Source organism: Triticum urartu, chromosome 5A (genome assembly GCF_056163025.1).
Source record: "Triticum urartu cultivar PI428250 chromosome 5A, HENAU_Tu73, whole genome shotgun sequence".
Classification (NCBI taxonomy): domain Eukaryota; kingdom Viridiplantae; phylum Streptophyta; class Magnoliopsida; order Poales; family Poaceae; genus Triticum; species Triticum urartu.
The window spans coordinates 5,696,597-5,716,715 of record NC_141877.1 but is presented as its reverse complement, the minus strand read 5'-3'; the positions used below and the strand labels follow the sequence as shown (position 1 = coordinate 5,716,715).

At 43.0% G+C, this 20,119-nt stretch overlaps 1 protein-coding gene and 1 long non-coding RNA gene across 2 annotated transcripts; one reads left to right on the top strand and one right to left on the bottom strand.

The window, feature by feature from the left end:
- Window positions 1–1,470: 1,470 nt before the first annotated feature.
- LOC125532077 (uncharacterized) lies at window positions 1,471–4,412 on the bottom strand. The gene is made up of 3 exons (XM_048696249.2): window positions 4,280–4,412; window positions 3,805–4,202; window positions 1,471–2,987 (listed from the first exon to the last, which is right to left on the bottom strand). The coding sequence occupies exons 2-3, from the start codon at window positions 4,187–4,189 to the stop codon at window positions 1,591–1,593; spliced, it is 1,782 nt and encodes a 593-aa protein (XP_048552206.1). The 5' UTR covers window positions 4,190–4,202; window positions 4,280–4,412; the 3' UTR covers window positions 1,471–1,590.
- A 4,169-nt stretch (window positions 4,413–8,581) lies between these two features.
- On the top strand, window positions 8,582–9,950 carry LOC125532076 (uncharacterized). The gene is made up of 2 exons (XR_015603157.1): window positions 8,582–8,794; window positions 9,215–9,950. It is a non-coding gene; the product is annotated as an uncharacterized LOC125532076 (long non-coding RNA).
- The last annotated feature ends 10,169 nt before the right edge of the window (window positions 9,951–20,119 follow it).

Below are 20,119 nucleotides of genomic sequence, written 5' to 3'. Positions count from 1 at the left end.
CTTGTATCATAGTGCCAAGGTTAATTTCAAAGGTGAAAGGCATCATGAACCTTAATCTTCCGCCATATATGTTTAGTTTAGTCCTGAATGATTAGTTTTTTTAAAAAAAGAAGCGTGCCTCTACATCAAGCGATGCATACAAATATTCTAAAGGATTACTCCCTCCGTAAAGAAATATAAGAGCTTTTAGATCACTACTCACTACTTTAGTGATCTAAAAGCTCTTATATTTTTTTATGAAGGGAGTAGTTGGGAACGATTCTCAGTAGTTTTTGCATTGAGCTCAAGGATGCCAGGTAGCAGCAGGCAAGGAGGCATGGATCCCCAACCAACCAAGTAAGCACAGTCCACAACATGCTTTCAAGTAGACCATATCCATCCTTTTCCTCTTTATATATGTATATGTATGCCATGCCATGCATGGTACCTAGATCCACCCATCTATTAATGTATCTATCTATCTGTGCATGGCCATGTATTGATTTGATGGTAAGTATACTTACAAGGTCTACTCAATCTGAAGCATAATTGGTTTGATACAAACATTTAACATTGCCAATATTTGGCAAAATGAAAAGTTGCCGAAAGTTGGCAACTTTTTGTGAGGTTGGCAAAAAAATTTGATAGTCAACTAATCACTAGCTAACATTTGGCATTTGCCAAATATTGGTGCCAACTTTTGGCATCAAACCAATCATGCTCCTCTATTATTCTACCATGTATCATCACATCACAGAGTGACAAGAGGCAAAGACAAATTTGCTCCTTCTCTATCATTCTTGTCATGGTCATTAGTTAGGGCATATCGAATGTTTGTTAATTGATGATTTGATTCTTGTCATAGTCCATTTTTGATCGAATTCCTAGCTTCATCCTAGTGCAAGGGGCTTTCCTTGGTAAAAGAGGAGGCAAACTTCTCCCAACGAGTATTTTCTAGCGGTGTCGGTTTTCCTATCGATGTCTTGCTAGCCAATCAAACTGGGATGCTGGTGTCCGCTTGGCTGATCTAAACGGCCGAAAAACGGACACATTGCGTGCCGCTTCGGTCGGCCGATTGGAGTTGCCTTTACCCTTAGGTGTGTTTCACGGCTATCTGCCTGCGCTGTACTTTTCCCTACGATCTGCCTGTGATGACAATATTGTTGCAGGGAAAGTGCCTGAGTTCGATTGAATGTTTCCATGAGTGAATGGTTGCTTAATGTAAGGCAATCACTTGGATGAGAGGGAAGACTGAGAGTGTTTGTGCTGCTCGAACTTGCACATCTTTTCTTGGTATTTGCTAGCTTCTCCTGGAATCCGAATGAAAAGAAGTTGGCTACTGAGAAGTCGACTGATTCACGTTTCATGATCACAACGAATGCTTGCGCCCAGGAGCTAGATCATGCCATGGACACGACTCACTCTATGTGTCGAACTCGGCACCATACCATACAAGCCAAAACACTAGGACGCGCACACGCTGACACTTGGTGCTCAACGAACAGGAATGTACTAAAACACAAGCGTACAACATTACAGAACATGGTTATGATGGTTTTATTAGTAGGAAATATTATCTTGTATACTAGTATTCTTCTGGTCTTGGTTGCATCAATTCTTCTGGTCTTGGCTGAGAGAGTGGATTGCACTGTAGAGGCCAATAAGAGTACCAAGGAAAGACAACCCCTTTATAATGGTCACGTAGTTGTTGTAAAACCATTTGTACAGTATGATCCGGATGTACCTCTTGAGTTTGTATTCGTTAATTTCTTTCATGATGTAGGCGAAACGGGATCCGCTGTCAGGAAGGTGCATCACAACACTCTTGAAGAAGGTGAGCATCTCCTTGTCGCTGTGAGGCCCATGCAGGAGGCCCTTTGATCGCAGCTTGTGCACGCCCTCCTTCCGAGCCATGAACATGGCGAGGAGGGCGAGGTACGAGCAGACAGCGGTATTTTTAGGGCAATCCCCATACCTCGAGGCAGTGCATACCTCAAAAGCCGCCATGTTGACTAGGCAGGATGCTCTTGTGTCGCTCAGGGACAGAGGCGCCAAAGAGAGCTCACTCAAGAGGCGTCCTTTCACCAAGTCCATGTCTGAGAATGCCGCCGTCTGGTTGTCTGTCAGCTTGATGCCGATTTCTTCAAGCTCCATGGGAGACATTGCTGAGACTGATGTGACCATGGGATTTTCTTCTTGGCATGGGAGGCGTGGAAGGCAAAGTGGCAAGCACCTCCCAACATGTTCTTCTCTCTTATATTTTTCAGATGATTGGGGATTTCCTGCTTGTTGGGTATCTGATTCTGTTTTTGTTTGGAGGAGTGGTGGCGGATTAGTTGCATCAACAAAGACAAAATTTCCTCCTGATTCTACCTGTTGGATTCTGAGGAGTGCAGGGATACTATCAACCCAGACAACAATTCCTCCGGGTTCTGTTTTGTGGCGTCGGAGGAGAGCAAGGAGATCTGGTGGCGGATTATTTCCATCAACTATGAAAACAGTTCCTACAGGGCGTCGGAGGAGTGCAAGGAGATGTGGCGGCGGATTATTTCCATCAACCATGACAACAGTTCCTCCTGGTTCTGTTTTGTGGCGTCGGAGGAGTGCAAGAAGATGTGGCGGCGGATTATTTTTATCATCCCAGACATAAGTTTCAGGCAGTAGAGACTCACAGATCTTGAATGTGTTCCCCATGCCTGCAATGAACTTCCCCACAACCTTGAAAAGTTCTTTTCTGTTTTTTTCCGAGCCAACATCCATGAGGACTTGGACCACCCGCCACGGGAGCTGGTTCTCCAGCAGCATGATGTCATTATCGATGCTATCTCGGTTAGAGAAGAGATAACGTCGCAAGGATGCATTTATCTCCTCATCTTCTTCCTTACCGAATGATCTGGAATAAACAGCCTCCATGTACAGCAGCAAGAAGCAAGCATCACGGAACATCATAGCCGCAAAATGGGCATCGTCAGGGATTGTTGGTTGCTGGAGACGCGCGCCCCTGGAATCTGTGCGGCCAGGATGCATGTACTTTTTTATTAGTGGACAACATAGACAATAATGGCGTGGCTATATACATAGATAGGGAAATACTCCCTCTATGAAGAAGTATAAGAGTGTTTAGATCACTACTTTAGTGTTCTAAACGCTCTTATATTTCTTTACGGATGGAGTACTTTGCTGGAAGCCTGTTATACATACACGGGCTGGTAGAATCATTTTGAAATTGGCCGCGTGTTCATACGTAAGGATTAAATGTGCAGCCTAACTTGCTGGCTTGGTCACACTTATAAATAAATTTGACTTAGAACAATGTTAGGACTTCAAATAATTGGGAACGGAGAGAACAGATAAAACTGTAAATATAGCATGCTAATCAGAAAAGTTGTTTGAATTGTTCAGTTTTGTTTCCTATAAATTTTCTAGTTGTGCCCTCGCAATCTACATGCTATTTTTATTTATCAAAAGTCTGGCACTTTCAAATAGGACAGTTCAAATGTTGGTATGTTGAATGTGTGCTGATGTATGGCTCCTCCGGGTGTTGTTGATGATAACTGCGAGTACCGGCTGCAGTGCTGGAGAACAGCAGATGAACCAATATGGGGAGGAATGACAACGCCGGGGAGGAGATGGATGTGTCCTCTAGGATACCATTGGTGTGCCGCTTAATGTTGCCATTAATTAATTGGTACATGTGAGAATCAGAAAAATAGCTGTAAAGAGGAAGGAATACAGCTTGGTAAATCCGAAGTACTACTACTAGGCAAAACAGAAATGATGGAATAAGTGCAAGGCGCAGATCCCCAAAGGGGATGGAGGGCATACATTCCATGATTTCGTCCGCGATGTACCTTCCCCGGACCTCCTCCACGACGGAGAGGACCTCTTTGTAGGCCTTCGCTGGTTCAAGATCCCAGCGTGGACAGAAGTAGCTGGCAGCCGCTTTCTTCACCTCCTCCATCTTCTTGAGGTGCTCCTTGCCGTGGTGATATGGGCCGATGGCCACCACTCTCGGGACGATGCATTGGTAACTGATACTGACAAGACCTAGTCCCGCAGGGAACCTATGCATCATCGTGTCCATCTTCTTCAACTCGAATTCACCCTCGAACTTCTCTTCTGCTGTTTCATCCTCATCAATCAAAATCGTTATTTCTTTCTCCACCACCATATTAGTTGAAATCTCTTCTGACTCCATGTGCTCCAACATGAGTCAAATCAACCTGGAGGCAGCCATTGTAATCATAAGGATTAGGAATAAGAAAGATTTACCAACTCAGTGATGAAATCGGACTCAAACCTTTTCTGTTTCTTGCTTCAACTCCTCAACCAGATATGTGCTTTCTCGATCATGCTACTTCTGGCTGCAGGTATCGGAGAGTTCCATACAAGTGGATAGCTGCGTTGCAGCTACTTGCTAGCTACAAGGTTTCCGAGTTGCGATTGAAGCAGGGTTGAGTCAGTATTTATAGAGTTATACAGTGTAGACTACCAGCCAAATTCATAGCTCAGTTCACCATGTGCCCGTCGCCACCCTTCAATCCAGAACTCGCATGTGTTCAAGGAGAGGAGTTAAATGAGGAGAGAGAGGACTAATCCATATTTTAGTAGGGGTACCCTTGACTAAAAACTTTTAGTCTCAAGACTAGTTTTAGCCCCTCTTTAGTCAGGGGTGCTTAGAACTTTAGCCTCTTAAAGAGACTATTTTTAGTCAGACTAAAATAAGTCCCCTGAATCCAAGCACTCTCTTATACTAGTCATAATGGGGAGTAACTTAGATTAGTAACATCACATTTTACTAGGCTAGGTTACTACCTCTACAGTGCGTAGTAACATATGTGTGTTGTCATGTTATGATTCATTTATTAGCCTATAGACTCATATTGTCTTGGTATGTGTGATGTTATAGTAACTAGCTAAGTTACCACCATCACCTCTCTCATCATTAAATATGTGCCACATAAGCAAAATTATCTTGAAAAATGTGATGTTACTAGTGATGTTACTCCCACTGTGGCCAGTCTTGTCTTTTGAGTTCAGACTTCAGACCAGGTCGAATTAATGAGCCACACTGAAATGTGGCATGCCGAGCATTGCTCCGCAGAATTCGGAATGACTGTGGATACGACGTTTTCCTGTCCGGTGGTGACATGGCGCCGTGATCAATGGTTGTGGTCCACGCACATGGTATGATGATCTTGTACGCCAGGCATTGCTCCCCAGAATTCGGAATGACCATCAAGTTAGCCTCTTGAGTTCAGACTTCACAGTGGTTTATTTTGAACGAGCTACACCCAAGTGTTGGCGTACACCGCATTTTAGTTTCTTGACTTCCGGCCTGAGAGTCATCTTTAAAAAGCTGAACTGATTAGTCTCTAGTGTCCAGACTTGAATGCCATTTCTAATGAGCACTATGCCAAATTAGTCTCGTGAGTTCACACTGCAGTGCCACATTCATGATCTCAGCTATTATTATAAACAAGTCACACCGATTAGTCTCCGGAGTCCAGACTTCACTGTCGATGCGTTACTCTGAATTATTAATGGCCCTCCCAAAAACTCGCCCTCCTGTTTCAAGGGCCACCACTATTTGCGGTCATCCGCCGCGGAGACATAGTACACTGATACGGTGTAAATAAGGGAATTGATGCCACAGGTTTAGTCGATTGTTGTTGTGTCGAATTAATTGGTGCCCTTCTTTTTTGCATATAATGGCAGCTTCATTATCCCTGGCCTCTACATCATATAGGATGAATATATAGTCCGAACCGGTGCCCTCTAGATTTAATATTTGTTGTTTTGTGCAAGAATTGATCCGGCATATGTATTTCTTTGTGAGAATTGCTGCCTCCTAGATGAGGCGTCAATTGGACCCCAACTAGGCGGCTTGGAATTAAACAATCAAACAGTCTGGTTCCAAATTTCTGAACCCTGAAACACATTACTACTCTTATTTGATTCCATGCTACACCGTTACATATTCACTTCTTTATCATAAAAAAGGAAAAAAATGGTTAGTAGCCTGGATAGCTAGCGGAGAAGAAGATAAGAGAATGCTCTTATAAATTGTTGATCTCATTTCAGAAGGTAGCTGTTTTGAAGTTCCAAGCCATTTGGCCATGTGTTATATTTTCTGTTGTGATGGGTATGTCAGTCAGTTATTTTTGTTAAGTTTACATTTAATTTGTTGGATGAAACATTTACTGTATGTTGGCCCTTTGTAAGTTAAAAAGATTAGAAACGCTAATACTCAAGAGGCGCAAGCTAGTCTCAATTATTTCTTTAACGTCAATAAAACATTGCATAATTTTTCTACAGTGAAAGCATGAATATGCACAGTGAAATTACACCTACGCCTCGTGTATCTGGACGGATAATTGATGAAACAGCCTTGAATTAATGAAAGACAAAAAAGAATTGGGTTGATGTAACTCGGTCAAGAACTACCCCTCGTTTCTCCAATTCTTATCAGTTACTTGCTGTCACACGACATAGGACGGAGCCGCGACGCTGTGTTACATACCTTTTATCTACCAGGCATATTTAAGATCATCGGTTTCATAACGTACAGGCCTGCACGAGCACACTGTCCTTCGTGCTCATCCACCTCTGAAACTGTCCTTGGTGCTCACCAGGACTGGACCTACAATAGTACATGTTCATTCACATCTGAAACAACACCCAAAAGATGTCCCAAAGATCGTCATGCTCTCACTGTGCTGGCACCCCGATGCCATGGCCGCCGTTGACAACGCACAAAGGTTTTCTCCCAATATGGATGACGGTGTAATGTCCAAATAGGATCTACCCCACATTAGACTGAACTTTTTTATTATTGTTGTAAAACGATATTTTTAGAGCATACTCTTTTTGATTTTGTTGGACATGTTAGCTGTGCGCACCGTACTATGCAGAGGCTGAGCATTTGCTCAATGTGGTTGTATCACCTTATATCAATTGAATGAATGACTTTTATCATGGAAAAAATCTACTCAACTGCCAACTACCAACGCCCTCCTGAACTTGTGTCAGAGTTAATACGTCCAACAGACTAACCAGCAGAATTATTGTGTCCCTCATATGGTTCCACTAAACGTCAAGATATTTTTTTCAGGGGAAAACGTCAATATATTTGCCAGGTAATAGAATATTAAAATGTGCATGCCTATTTTAGTGGTATAGCCAAAAAAGAATCTGCTGGTAAGAAGTTTCTGACTTGCTGCAGACTAGTGTAAAAGAAATTTTAACATGGTCCCAAACTATTTTAGCCATCTATATTCTATGATACAATGGCTATATGATCTCTTACTTTCTAAGAGGTAAGAATATTTAAGAGGCAACATTTCTTTCTAAGAGGTAAGAATATTTAAGAGGCAACATTTTTTTTGTTTTTTGAAAGGCGCCTATTTATAATATGGAAATATATTCTAATTAAGAACTGTTACCATATCGACTATTGCCTGAAAATAGATAAACACGTTAATGGAACAGTATGTACTCTCATTTGTACACACATGAACATGTTTAAAAATTGATAAATCACCATATGACATATGAATGGAATAGCTACATAGAATTTTTTTTTCTTCAAAATAAAATTTGAGAATCAATTGCCACCAATTTGTTTCATATACGAAATTTGGGAATTAAGGTTCAATAAGCATCTACCGGGTATTTTGCCAGGTAGTATGCTACTAGAAGTGCGCATGCCTATTTTAGTGGCAAACAGAAAATATCCTGGTTTGCCCCAGATATGTGTAAATGTACTAACTTTGTGTGCTTAGATATAATTAGTATTTAACAGCTAGCACACAAAAAATGACAAATCACGTTGGCAAAACTGCTCATGCCTATTCTGTTCTTGTATTAAGCATTAATCAAATTGATTTGCAATGCGTGTAATATTTACGTTGACTGATTCACGTATATGTTGTATTATCATGCTTCCTTCGGCGTCAAATGGATAACATCAAGGCCTCAAGGGGGTCATGGGGTGGTTCAGTCCTAGTCGATACATCACATCACACATGTGGACGCTTGACTCATCACCCCTAGATTCCGCATCATATTCTAATCTAACTCTGCCGTGATACAAGGGATAGTGGAACCATACGGGGGCAGGCACCGGAAATAGAGGACAACACGAGTCACCAGCGATTTTGGACAGCCAACATGCTGTGCACCGAGGTGCTAGGTCACTACTACGAATTTTGGTCCCTCTGTCTCCTTTTACTTCACATATAAGATTTGTCTCATGTCAAATTTCAAAATTTTATCAAGTTTGATCAAATTTATGTTAAAAAAATAACAACATATGCAATACAAACGTTATACAATATGAAAATCAATTTCACAATGCATCTAATAACATTGAATTCGTATTGTGAATGTTGAACTTTATGAAGTTTGACCTCGGACAAATGTTATATGCAAAGTAAAAAAGAAATGGACTGCAACCTTAGTACATGGTGTCCACACCACACCACTGCATGCGATTTAATACCATGGGTCCGGAGTCGCGTCACATCACCTATTCATCCATATTGAGGATTTCTGCAAAAAAAAAAAATCAGGGTTGGATAGCAGGGATCAGATGGCGCCATGTCCAGGAAATCGCGTATATATATGCTAGCTTGCTGTGCTCCGATCCGCCAGAACACTTGACATGGAAATGGCTCTCCTTAGAAGCTATGCCCCATCCATGGCGCTTTCATTCCGCATCTGTGGTCCACTGCCTCAGCAGCCGCTGTGGCTCCGTCACCGTGCTAGAGGAGGATTGTTGGTGTCTCACGGTGATTACCCTCCAGACCACCAGGTTAGCCTCCTCACAAATCCATACTCAGCCTGATTTCCTATTTAGGTTTTGTGTTTTTTTTTCCTTCTCAAAACATTTGTGCTAGTTACTTCTTAAAGTAAGCTCCATATTTGAAGGTTCACGTGTGGTGAAGCAACTGAAGGGCTTAGCTCAGACTAACACAACAATAATGCACACACCCTTTAAAATGCTTCATATAGATCGATCAAATTAATCCTCGAAGAAAAGCATGACACCGTGTTGCTACAGATTCAGTATATTTGGTGCTTCCAAAACGTCTTACATCTCTAGTACTCCCACTGTTTGTATCAAGGGATAATGTTTTTAGTACTCCTATAAATTGTACTATAACTGAGATGCATTATTTTCGAACGTTGGTCTATTCTATCTAATTGATTCGTATCTCTTGTACTGCTCCAGGGTGTACTCTTGTGTTGCCGGTCTGTGGCGTCAGCGGCCACTAAGCGCTCGGTCCCCGCCTGGCCGCAGTACTCACCGGCGGTGAGAACTGGGTGCCACAGGGAGCCATCATTCCCAAAAGATCTGCTGCAACTCTTTGTTCGCGCACAAGGACGAACGTTTTGTTTCGCCCCTTACCTCATTGAAGCAGGAAACCAGCCCAAAAATGTTCTAACGTTCTACAAGGCATGCAACATACTCACGGGGGACCCTTGTCCGAAAGCGATGCTGGAATGCCTCAGGTTTCTCCTTGCCACCGACGTGGAGATCTACCGTAGGAGATGCAACGCACGTCACCTCTCCAAGGCCGTGCTGTCTGTCGGCAAAAAATCACACGAACTCGTCCTTGGCCTCGACGTGTTAGAAAAATGGCTGAGAGTGACGGAGCTGCTGCTACAGAAGGCTCCTGAAGATGTCAGGGCCGAACTTTGTAGTAAACTCTCACACCACGGGAACGGGAAAACCAGCTTGGAGAGGATCCGAGATGATGGCGGATGTGCTGACGAGGTGCGCGAACTAGCAAAATGTGTTCTCACGAAACTACGCTCTCCCAAGTAGTCTGCCTAGCTATGCGCTTCATATATAGTATACCAGTGTGCTCAGTTATGTACACCTTCGCTCAATTTATCTTGTGCTGCAATAACTTCCGTGTATTTCTCTCTATATATCTATATCTATAACTAATAACTAGCAAACATGTTCGTGCGTTACAACGGAAGACAAAAAAATTACATGCTAGTCAAATAAGTATGACTCAATACTCCAACATACATTAGTAGAAAAATGGCCATTTGTCCCGGTTCATAAGGGCCTGCTGTCCCGGTTTTGGAACCGGGACTAAAATGTCGTTACTAATGCCCTTGGCCTTTAGTCCCGGTTCTTACACGAACCGAGACAGATGGGCCTCCACGTGGCCGCTGCGGCTAGCCCAGGCAGGGGAGCCTCCAACCGGGACCAAAAAGTATCCACGCGTCAGCAGCTGGCTGGAGCTGAGATTTTTGTCTTTTTTAAAAAGGGTTGGTTTAGAGATTTTGGGGGTTAATTTAGGTTGTTATTAGCTAGCTAATAGAGAGAAGTGTCCTCTCTCTTATATGTCCATGCTTGGTTTACCAACGCTACTGCAATGCCTAAACATGTCTTAGATTGAAGTGAAGACAACATGTTGTGCATGTCAAAATTAATACTAATCATAACTTGATCAAGTTTGGATTGTACTACTTTCGACATGCACCACATGCATGTTGCCTTCACTTCAATTCAATCCATGTTCATTTCACCCGCTGATATATAATAACTCTTCATGCTCGCATCATGCATCATCATATATAATAACAAGTCCTACTAATCATCATCATACAACTTCTACTCGTTATTAATAACAAGTCATACGATCATCATCCTCATAGTCATCGAACCAACCCTACTTAATTGTTCTTAGCACATGATCATCAATATTAGGTTGGACCTAAATACCCTCTTTAAGGTAAAATAGTATAAAACAATATAGACCCTGACTCTCCATTATGGAGAATGGAGATCATCCTATCTCCAATTCTTGCGTTTCACTTCTTTTTGCTTCCAAGAACCTCCTTACGACTGTCCATACATTTTTTTCATCCTTTGATTAGCATGTCTCCACTTCTTTGAGAAATCCATTATGAACAGTTGAGATTCGTAGGATGACCTGGATGTATGTTCTAAACACGAAGGCTGCCATTCTGATACATCAAATGAGGCACACAATCCTCTGGGATTCTCTGTTGAAAAACATAGTAATAACTTCATATTTAGCAATGATGTACTAGTTTTAGAAGTATGCAAAAGATGCACGGATGTCGTAATAGTAAAAAATCTTACCAGGGTATCTCCATGATAGTTACCGTAGTTCAATACGTGCACTAGTGGCACGTATCGATCATAATGTTGAGGAGTTTGATTGTAGATATTGTAATTCTCAATATCAGTACAAAATCCGACCAGATGATTTTTCTCCTGATAAGTTAATTCGGAGCGATCGGTGTAGTGGGTTTTGTCTACCATCTTCCGCACATTCTTTGAAGAATGAAAATAAGCTGTCAATGGAAATAAGCTGTCAACTATTTTGAAATAAACAATATAAATTAGTTAATAACTATGTTTGAGAAACTCACATAGTGGTAGAACTGGAAGCGTATCAACAAGGACCCAAATGTCCATATTTTCTTGGTCGATGTCAGGATCACCAAGATCCATGGTGATAAGCATACCCTCATGAAAGCCATACATCTTACAAAGTGCTTCCCAATTTTTGCAACCAAAATGGGTTACGCTCTCAGAATTATACAGATTTACTTCAAAATCCACATCATGCTAGGTGAATTATCTTTGTTTCATAATTTTCATGCTCTTCAAAATCCATCCTCTCCAAGACATAGCGTCTTGCATGGCATGGGATAAGCTACTCGAATTGTAAAAGATCAAAATTACACGTCGAAATAGTTGAAGTCATGCTTAATTACGAAAAAAATACTTCTTGTCGTTGCGTACCGTTTCAACATCGAAGGTCTCCTCGAGCTTAATGCTGAAGCGCCGATCATCGTCCAGGTGAGGCCTGTCGCACAGACCTCGATCGTCCTGGCACCAGCTACACTCCCCCGGGTGACTTTCGTTGTCTGATGACGACATTTCCTACGTTCATAATTCAAAGATTAAACTTGTACAATTAAATATATGTACTACAAAAACTAAATTAGATCATTATTATTCATCACGGGTTGACTATCGGTCTGTTGAGTCTTTTCTTGAAAACTCTTAGCTCACGTGGTGTATATATTCGACTCTCGGAGATGGTCGCTCCTCCCTTCGCCCCGAGTGCATTACACCAAAATATCTAGCACACGGGAACGAAGGAGAAGCGACCCCCACGACAACAGTCGGGATTCTTCGTCCTCTCATATATATATGGTGGAACTCTCCCTCACTGATTCCTCTCTGACATTTACGACCGTCGGTGATGGTAGCTCCTCCTTTCGTTCCCGAGTGCATTACACCAAATTGTCTAGCACACGGGAACGAAGGAGAAGCTAGCCCCACGACAACAATCGGGATTCTTCGTCCTCTCATATATGGTGGAGACTCGACAGACTTAAAGTCAACCCAAAATATCATTTAATTATCTTTCTAAAAAAGGACATGTCGTCCTCACAGACTCGACAGACTTGACATGGGGATTTGGCTAGTCTCACCTCGAGATCGGAGGGGGGTCGGTGATGGGGACGACGGCGGGGATGATGGAGGGGCTCCTAGATTTCTGCAAAAAACATAAACCCTATAAGCTATCAACTAATCAAATGCATACGCCTTGCATAGTGCTCTGCAATTTTAGCATTCAAAGTAGGAGTACTTTTCCAATTTGAGCATTCAATAAGCAAAACCAAATCGTAAAACAAAGTAGTATTCAAATTAGCATGCATTCAATTATAAGCAAAACTACATCATCTCTTGCGTCCGTACATCGTCGAATATTATCACTAATACACCTCGAATACTATCATACATATAGCATCGCTAATACAGCTAGAACCGTAGCGCCCGACGGGTATCGGCGCGGGCGGTGGACACCCAAAGAGAAGGAACCATCACAGGATCACTCCAGTGAGATCCCCGAAGAACCTGCCAGGTATTGTCGAACCTGCCCTCCAACACAACCATGTAGCGACGGACGTGCTCGTCCTCCTCGCTGACACGGTGACGTACCACCTCCGCGGTTCCGGAAGCCTCGCCACCGTCACTGGCCCACGCGACCGCCACCAAACAAGGATCGGGTCAACGACGGGCTGGTTCCTCACCAACCTACGGCCCCTCGGAAGGTAGCACCTCCCAATACCAGCCCGGCGGAGCCCAGTCCCGGATATGGCCCCTCTGATCAAGCTGGCCTCCTCCGCCGAGTCGACGACGAGGATGCGGGATAGGCATCTTCGATGTCGATGCGGGAATAATTTCTTGAACTAAAAAAATAAAATAGTTCTATTAATTTTCTTGCTAAAAATAGAGTAGTACTTACTAAAAATAAACTACTTCTATAGTAAAATAAAGTAGTTTTATTAAATTAACTAGTTCAACTACTTAGCACTTACTATAAATAAAATAAAGTAGTACTTACTAAAAATAAACTATTTCTATATATAGTAAAATAAAGTAGTTTTATTAAATCAACTAGTTCAACTACTAAGCACTTACTATAAATAAAATAAAGTAGTACTTACTAAAAATAAACTATTTCTATATATAGTAAAATAAAGTAGTTTTATTAAATCAACTAGTTCAACTACTAAGCCCCTCGACCCTCGACCCCTCGACGACCCTCGAATCCTCGGCCCCTCAACAACCCTCGACCCTCGAACCCCTCGACCCTCGAACCCTTGGCCCTCACTATTTTTTCTTCTTCTCCTCTATTCCTTTCTTCTTCTCCTCTTTTTTTTTCTTCTTTTTCCTCTTCTTAATTATTTTTTTCGACATCCCCCCTCATGTCATGTCCGACGTCCCCCCCTCATCACATGTCCGACCCTTATTTTTTTCCTCTCCTTTTTCTTCTTCTTCCTTCTTCCTTCTTCCTAAAAGTAGAACAAACCTAAAATGCACTAAATCAACTAACCTAAAATGCACTAACCTAAAATCGATATCTACTAATTACAACCTAAATAATACATATATGAACAAAACAATTCATCATTCATCTCATTATGTACATCCATGCATACATATGAACAAAAAACATCATATATATCATCATCTATGAACAAAAAAAGCATAATATGAACAAAAAAACTAGTATGAATAAAGCAGAGAGGAAAAGGGGGCCGGCCGCCGGACCAAACGGGGAGGGGCGGCGCGCACCGTCGTGGTAGGCACAGGCGCGGGGCGGCGCGTTGACGGCGAGCTCGGGGCAGGGCAGGGGCGTGGGGCGGCGTGACGACGACGAGCTCGGGGCAGGGCGCGGCGACGACGCGGGCACGATGAGCTCGGGGCAGGGCAGGGGCGAGGGCATCGATGGCGAGCACTGACAGGGGGCGGCGGCGGTGCGTCGACGGCGAGCTCAGGGCAGGGCGACGAGGACGACATCTGGCAGCCTGGCGGCGTCCTGCCGCGCGCGTCGTCGAAGGCGAACTGCAACATGCAATCCAAAATTTTCACAAGTCTGCCTTATATACATGAAGCTTTAGTCCTGGTTCTTAGCACCAACCGGGACCAATGCACCCCTTTGGAACTGGTTGGTGCCACCAACCGGGACCAGAGGCCTCTTTTCAGCAGCCCAAAGGGCGGGAAACAAAGACCTTTGGTCCCGGTTGGTGCCACAAACCAGTACCAAAGAGGGTCATTGGTCTCGGATGGTGCTAAGAACCGGTACCAATGCCTCCCATTAGTCCCGGTTGGTGGCACAAACCGGGACCAAAGGTTGTGTGCTGGAACTGGCGCGGTGCGGTGCTATGTTTAGTCCCACCTCGCTAGCCGAGAGGGGCTCGGAGTGGTTTATAAGCCCTGCCGAGCCGACCACTTCGAGCTCCTCTCTCCTGCAGGCTTACGGGCCTAAATCTAGTCTTTGTGCTTGTGGGCCTATTGGGCCTATTGCGGGCCTGCATCCTAGCCCTAGTAGTGGGTTTCTAGTCGTATGCACGCCGTGGTGGCCCAGTAGGTGGCACTATTTTTAAAAAAAATTCCAGTTTTTTTTGCTTTTTTTGTTTTATTTATTTTATTTTGTTTCTACTTACAGCAAAATACTTACTAGTTTTTAAGTTATTCTTTTTGGTTTTAGGTAATAAAAATTATAAACTTTCTGTTAGTGCCATTAATTTTTTCAGTTTTTTTGCTTTCTTTTTTGTTTTATTTATTTTATTAAAATTTATCTATTTATTTTTCCTGCATTTACTGATTTTATTTATGTTATTAAAGTTTATTTTATTTTATTTTGTTTCTACTTATATATTTTATTTTATTTTGTTTCTACTTAATAAAAATTGAAAAGCATTTCAAATGAACTCTGAAAAGGTTGAAAGTTGGCATGGCATTATCATTTCATCCACATAGCATGTGCAAGAAAGTTGAGAGAGTTACGGCAAAAACTGGATGCACTTCGTGTACAAAACGGACAATCTCTTTCGAAGTATCAGGATTTCATACGGAAACTCGTGTGTTACAAAGGGATTTCATTTTTTAAAACTTATTTGAACTCCTGACTTTTTGTGTGTTCAAAATGCACCATTCAAAGCCACATCATCAATTTTCAACCCTTTGTGACTTCATTTGTTATTTTTCATGCATTTACTGATTATTTTGAGCTATAAGACCCTGAAATTGAAAAGCATTTCAAATGAACTCTGAAAATGTTGAAAGTTGGCATGCTATCATCATTTCATCCACATAGCATGTGCAAGAAAGTTGAGAGGGTTACGGCAAAAACTGGATGCACTTCGTGTACAAAACCGACAATCTCTTTCGAAGTATCAGGATTTCATACGGAAACTCATCTGTTACAAAGGGATTTCATTTTTTAAAACTTATCTGAACTCCTGACTTTTTGTGTGTTCAAAATACACCATTCAAAGCCACATCATCAATTTTCAACCCTTTCTGACTTCATTTGTTATTTTTCATGCATTTACTAATTATTTTGAGCTATAAGACCCTGAAATTGAAAGGCATTTCAAATGAACTCTGAAAATGTTGAAAGTTGGCATGGTATCATCATTTCATCCACATAGCATGTGCAAGAAAGCTTAGAGGGTTATGGCAAAAACTAGATGCACTTCGTGTACAAAACAGACAATCTCTTTCGAAGTATCAGGATTTCATACGGAAACTCATCTGTTACAACAGGCATTTCAAATGAACTACGAAAATGTGGAAAGTTGGCATGGTATCATCATAATAGTTGTGGAGAGAAAGTCTTCAATTTTTCTTTGCTTGTGTCATTTTCTTATTGAGCCGTAAGCATGGATAATCTTCATCGTTTATTAGGATGCTTGGGTCAGCCTTGACTTTGAAGGGAGGAATTTCATGAAACTTTTCATAATCTTTGGACATGTCTGTCTTGCCCTCCACTCCCACGATGTCCCTTTTTCCTGAAAGAACTATGTGGCGCTTTGGCTCATCGTATGATGTATTCGCTTCCTTATCTTTTCTTTTTCTCGGTTTGGTAAACATGTCCTTCACATAGATAATCTATGCCACATCATTGGCTAGGACGAACGGTTTGTGAGTGTACACATGATTGTTCAGATCCACTGTTGTCATTCCGTACTGTGGGTCTACATATCCCCTGCCTCCTGACAGATTGACCCATTTGCACTTAAACAAAGGGACCTTAAAATCATGTCCGTAGTCAAGTTCCCATATGTCCACTATGTAACCATAATATGTGTCCTTTCCCCTCTCGGTTGCTGCATCAAAGCGGACACCGCTGTTTTGGTTGGTGCTGTTTTGATCTTGGGCAATCGTGTAAAATGTATTCCCATTTATCTCATATCCTTTGTAAGTCAATACAGTCGAAGATGGTCCCCTGGACAACGAGTACAACTCATCACAAATAGTGTTTTCACCTCTAAGACGTGTTTCCAACCAATTGCTGAAAGTCCTGATGTGTTCACATGTAATCCAGTCGTCGCACTGCTCCGGGTGTTTGGAGCGCAGACTGTTCTTGTGTTCATCGACATACGGGGTCGCCAAGGTAGAGTTCTGTAGAAGTGTGTAGTGTGCTTGAGACCAAGAATACCCGTCTCTACATACTATTGAGTACCCTCCAAGCGTGCCTTTTCCAGTCAGTCTCCCCTCATACCGCGATTTAGGTAGACCAATCTTCTTAAGGCCAGGAATGAAGTTAACACAAAACCGAATGACATCCTCTATTTGATGGCCCATGGAGGTGCTTCCTTCTGGCCTAGCGCGGTTACGGACATATTTCTTTAGGACTCCCATGAACCTCTCAAAGCGGTACATATTGTGTAGAAATACGGGCCCCATAATGACAATCTCGTCAACTAGATGAACTAGGACGTGCGTCATGATATTGAAGAAGGATGGTGGGAACACCAGCTCGAAACTGACAAGACATTGCACCACATCTCTCCTTAGCATTGTTATGATTTATGGATCGATCACCTTCTGAGAGATTGCATTGAGGAATGCACATAGCTTCACAATGGCTAATCGGATGTTTTCCGGTAGAAGCCCCCTCAATGCAACCGGAAGCAGTTGCGTCATAATCACGTGGCAGTCATGAGACTTTAGGTTCTGGAACTTTTTCTCTGGCATATTTATTAATCCCTTTGTATTCGACGAGAAGCTAGTCGGGACCTTCATACTAAGCAGGCATTCAAAGAAGATTTCCTTCTCTTGTTTGGTAAGAGCGTAGCTGGCAGGACCTTCATACTGCTTTGGAGGCATGCCGTCTTTTTCGTGCAAACGTTGCAGGTCCTCCAGTGCCTCAGCTGTATCTTTTGTCTTCCCATACACGCCCAAGAAGCCTAGCAGGTTCACGCAAAGGTTCTTCGTCACGTGCGTCACGTCGATCGAAGAGCGGACCTCTAGGTCCTTCCAGTAGGGTAGGTCCCAAAATATAGATTTCTTCTTCCACATGGGTGCACGCCCCTCTGCGTCATTCGGAACAGCTAGTCCGCCGGGACCCTTTCCAAAGATTACGTGTAAATCATTGACCATAGCAAGTACGTGATCACTGAAGGAAATATGCCCTAGAGGCAATAATAAAGTTATTATTTATTTCCTTATATCATGATAAATGTTTATTATTCATGCTAGAATTGTATTAACCGGAAACATAATACATGTGTGAATACATAGACAAACAGAGTGTCACTAGTATGCCTCTACTTGACTAGCTCGTTGATCAAAGATGGTTAAGTTTCCTAACCATTGACATGGGTTGTCATTTGATTAACGGGATCGCATCATTAGTAGAATGATGTGATTGACTTGACCCATTCCGTTAGCTTAGCACTCGATCGTTTAGTATGTTGCTATTGCTTTCTTCATGACTTATACATGTTCCTATGACTATGAGATTATGCAACCCCCGTTTACCGGAGGAACACTTTGTGTGCTACCAAATGTCACAACGTAACTGGGTGATTATAAAGGTGCTCTATAGGTGTCTCCGAAGGTACTTGTTGGGTTGGCGTACTTCGAGATTAGGATTTGTCACTCCGATTGTCGGAGAGGTATCTCTGGGCCCTCTCGGTAATGCACATCACTTAAGCCTTGCAAGCATTGCAACTAATGATTTAGTTGCGGGATGATGTATTACGGTATGAGTAAAGAGACTTGCCGGTAACGAGATTGAACTAGGTATTGAGATACCGATGATCAAATCTCGGGAAAGTAACATACCGATGACAAAGGGAACAACGCATGTTGTTATGCGGTCTGACCGATAAAGATCTTCGTAGAATATGTGGGAGACAATATGAGCATCCAGGTTCCGCTATTGGTTATTGACCGGAGACATGTCTCGGTCATGTCTACATAGTTCTTGAACCCGTAGGGTCCGCACACTTAAAGTTTCGATGACAGTTATATTATGAGTTTATATGTTTTGATGTACTGAAGGTTGTTTGGAGTCCCGGATGTGATCACGAACATGATGAGGAGTCTCGAAATGGTCGAGACATGAAGATTGATATATTGGAAGCCTATGTTTGGATATCGGAAGTGTTCCGGGTGAAATCAGGATTTTACCGGAGTACCGGGAGGTTACCGAAACCCCCCGGGAGCATAATGGGCCATATTGGGCCTTGTGGAGAAGAGGAGAGGCGGCCAGGGAAGGGCCGCACGCCCCTCCCCTCCTAGTCCGAATAGGACAAGGAGAGGGGGGCGGCGCCCCCTTTCCTTCCTCTCTCCCTCCTCTTTCCCCTGCCACTCCTAGTCCAACAAGGAAAAGGGAGGGAGTCCTACTCCCGGTAGGAGTAGGACTCCTACTGGTGCGCCCCCTCTAGGCCGGCCGCACCTCCCCCTTGCTCCTTTATATACGAGGGCAGTGGGGCACCCTAGAGACACAACAATTGATCGTTTGATCTTTTAGCCGTGTGCAGTGCCCCCTCCACCATAGTCCACCTCGATAATACTGTAGCGGTGCTTAGGCGACGCCCAGCATCGGTAGAACATCATCATCATCACCACGCCGTCATGCTGACAAAACTCTCCCTCAACACTCGGCTGGATCGGAGTTCGAGGGACATCATCGGGCTGAACGTGTGCTGAACTCGGAGGTGCCATGCCTTCGGTACTTGATCGGTCGGATCGTGAAGACGTACGGCTACATCAACCGCGTTGTGCTAACGCTTCCACTTTCGATCTACGAGGGTACATGGACAACACTCTCCCCTCTCGTTGCTATGCATCACCATGATCTTGCGTGTGCATAGGAATTTTTTTGAAATTACTACGTTCCCCAACAGTGGTATCAGAGCCTGGTTTTATGCATAGATGTCATATGCACGAGTAGAACACAAGTGAGTTGTGGGCGATATAAGTCCTACTGCTTACCAGCATGTCATACTTTGGTTCGGCGGTATTGTTGGATGAAGCGGCCCAGACCGACATTACGAGTACGCTTATGCGAGACTGGTTCTACTGACGTGCTTTGCACACAGGTGGCTGGCGGGTGTCAGTTTCTCCAACTTTAGTTGAACCGAGTGTGGCAACGCACGGTCCTTGCGAAGGTTAAAACAACACCAACTTGACAAACTATCGTTGTGGCTTTGACGCGTAGGTAAGAACGGTTCTTGCTAAGCCCGTAGCAGCCACGTAAAATTTGCAACAACAAAGTAGAGGATGTCTAACTTATTTTTGCAGGGCATGTTGTGATGTGATATGGTC

What these genes read in the sequence shown, in the direction of transcription:
- LOC125532077 (XM_048696249.2), bottom strand. Translation starts at nt 4,189, where the DNA reads ATGTTGGAGCACATGGAGTCAGAAGAGATTTCAACTAATATGGTGGTG. An exon ending in CGCGGACGAAATCATGGAAT is followed by an intron (nt 2,988 to 3,804) that starts GTATGCCCTCCA and finishes CTGGCCGCACAG; the next exon opens with ATTCCAGGGGCGCGCGTCTC.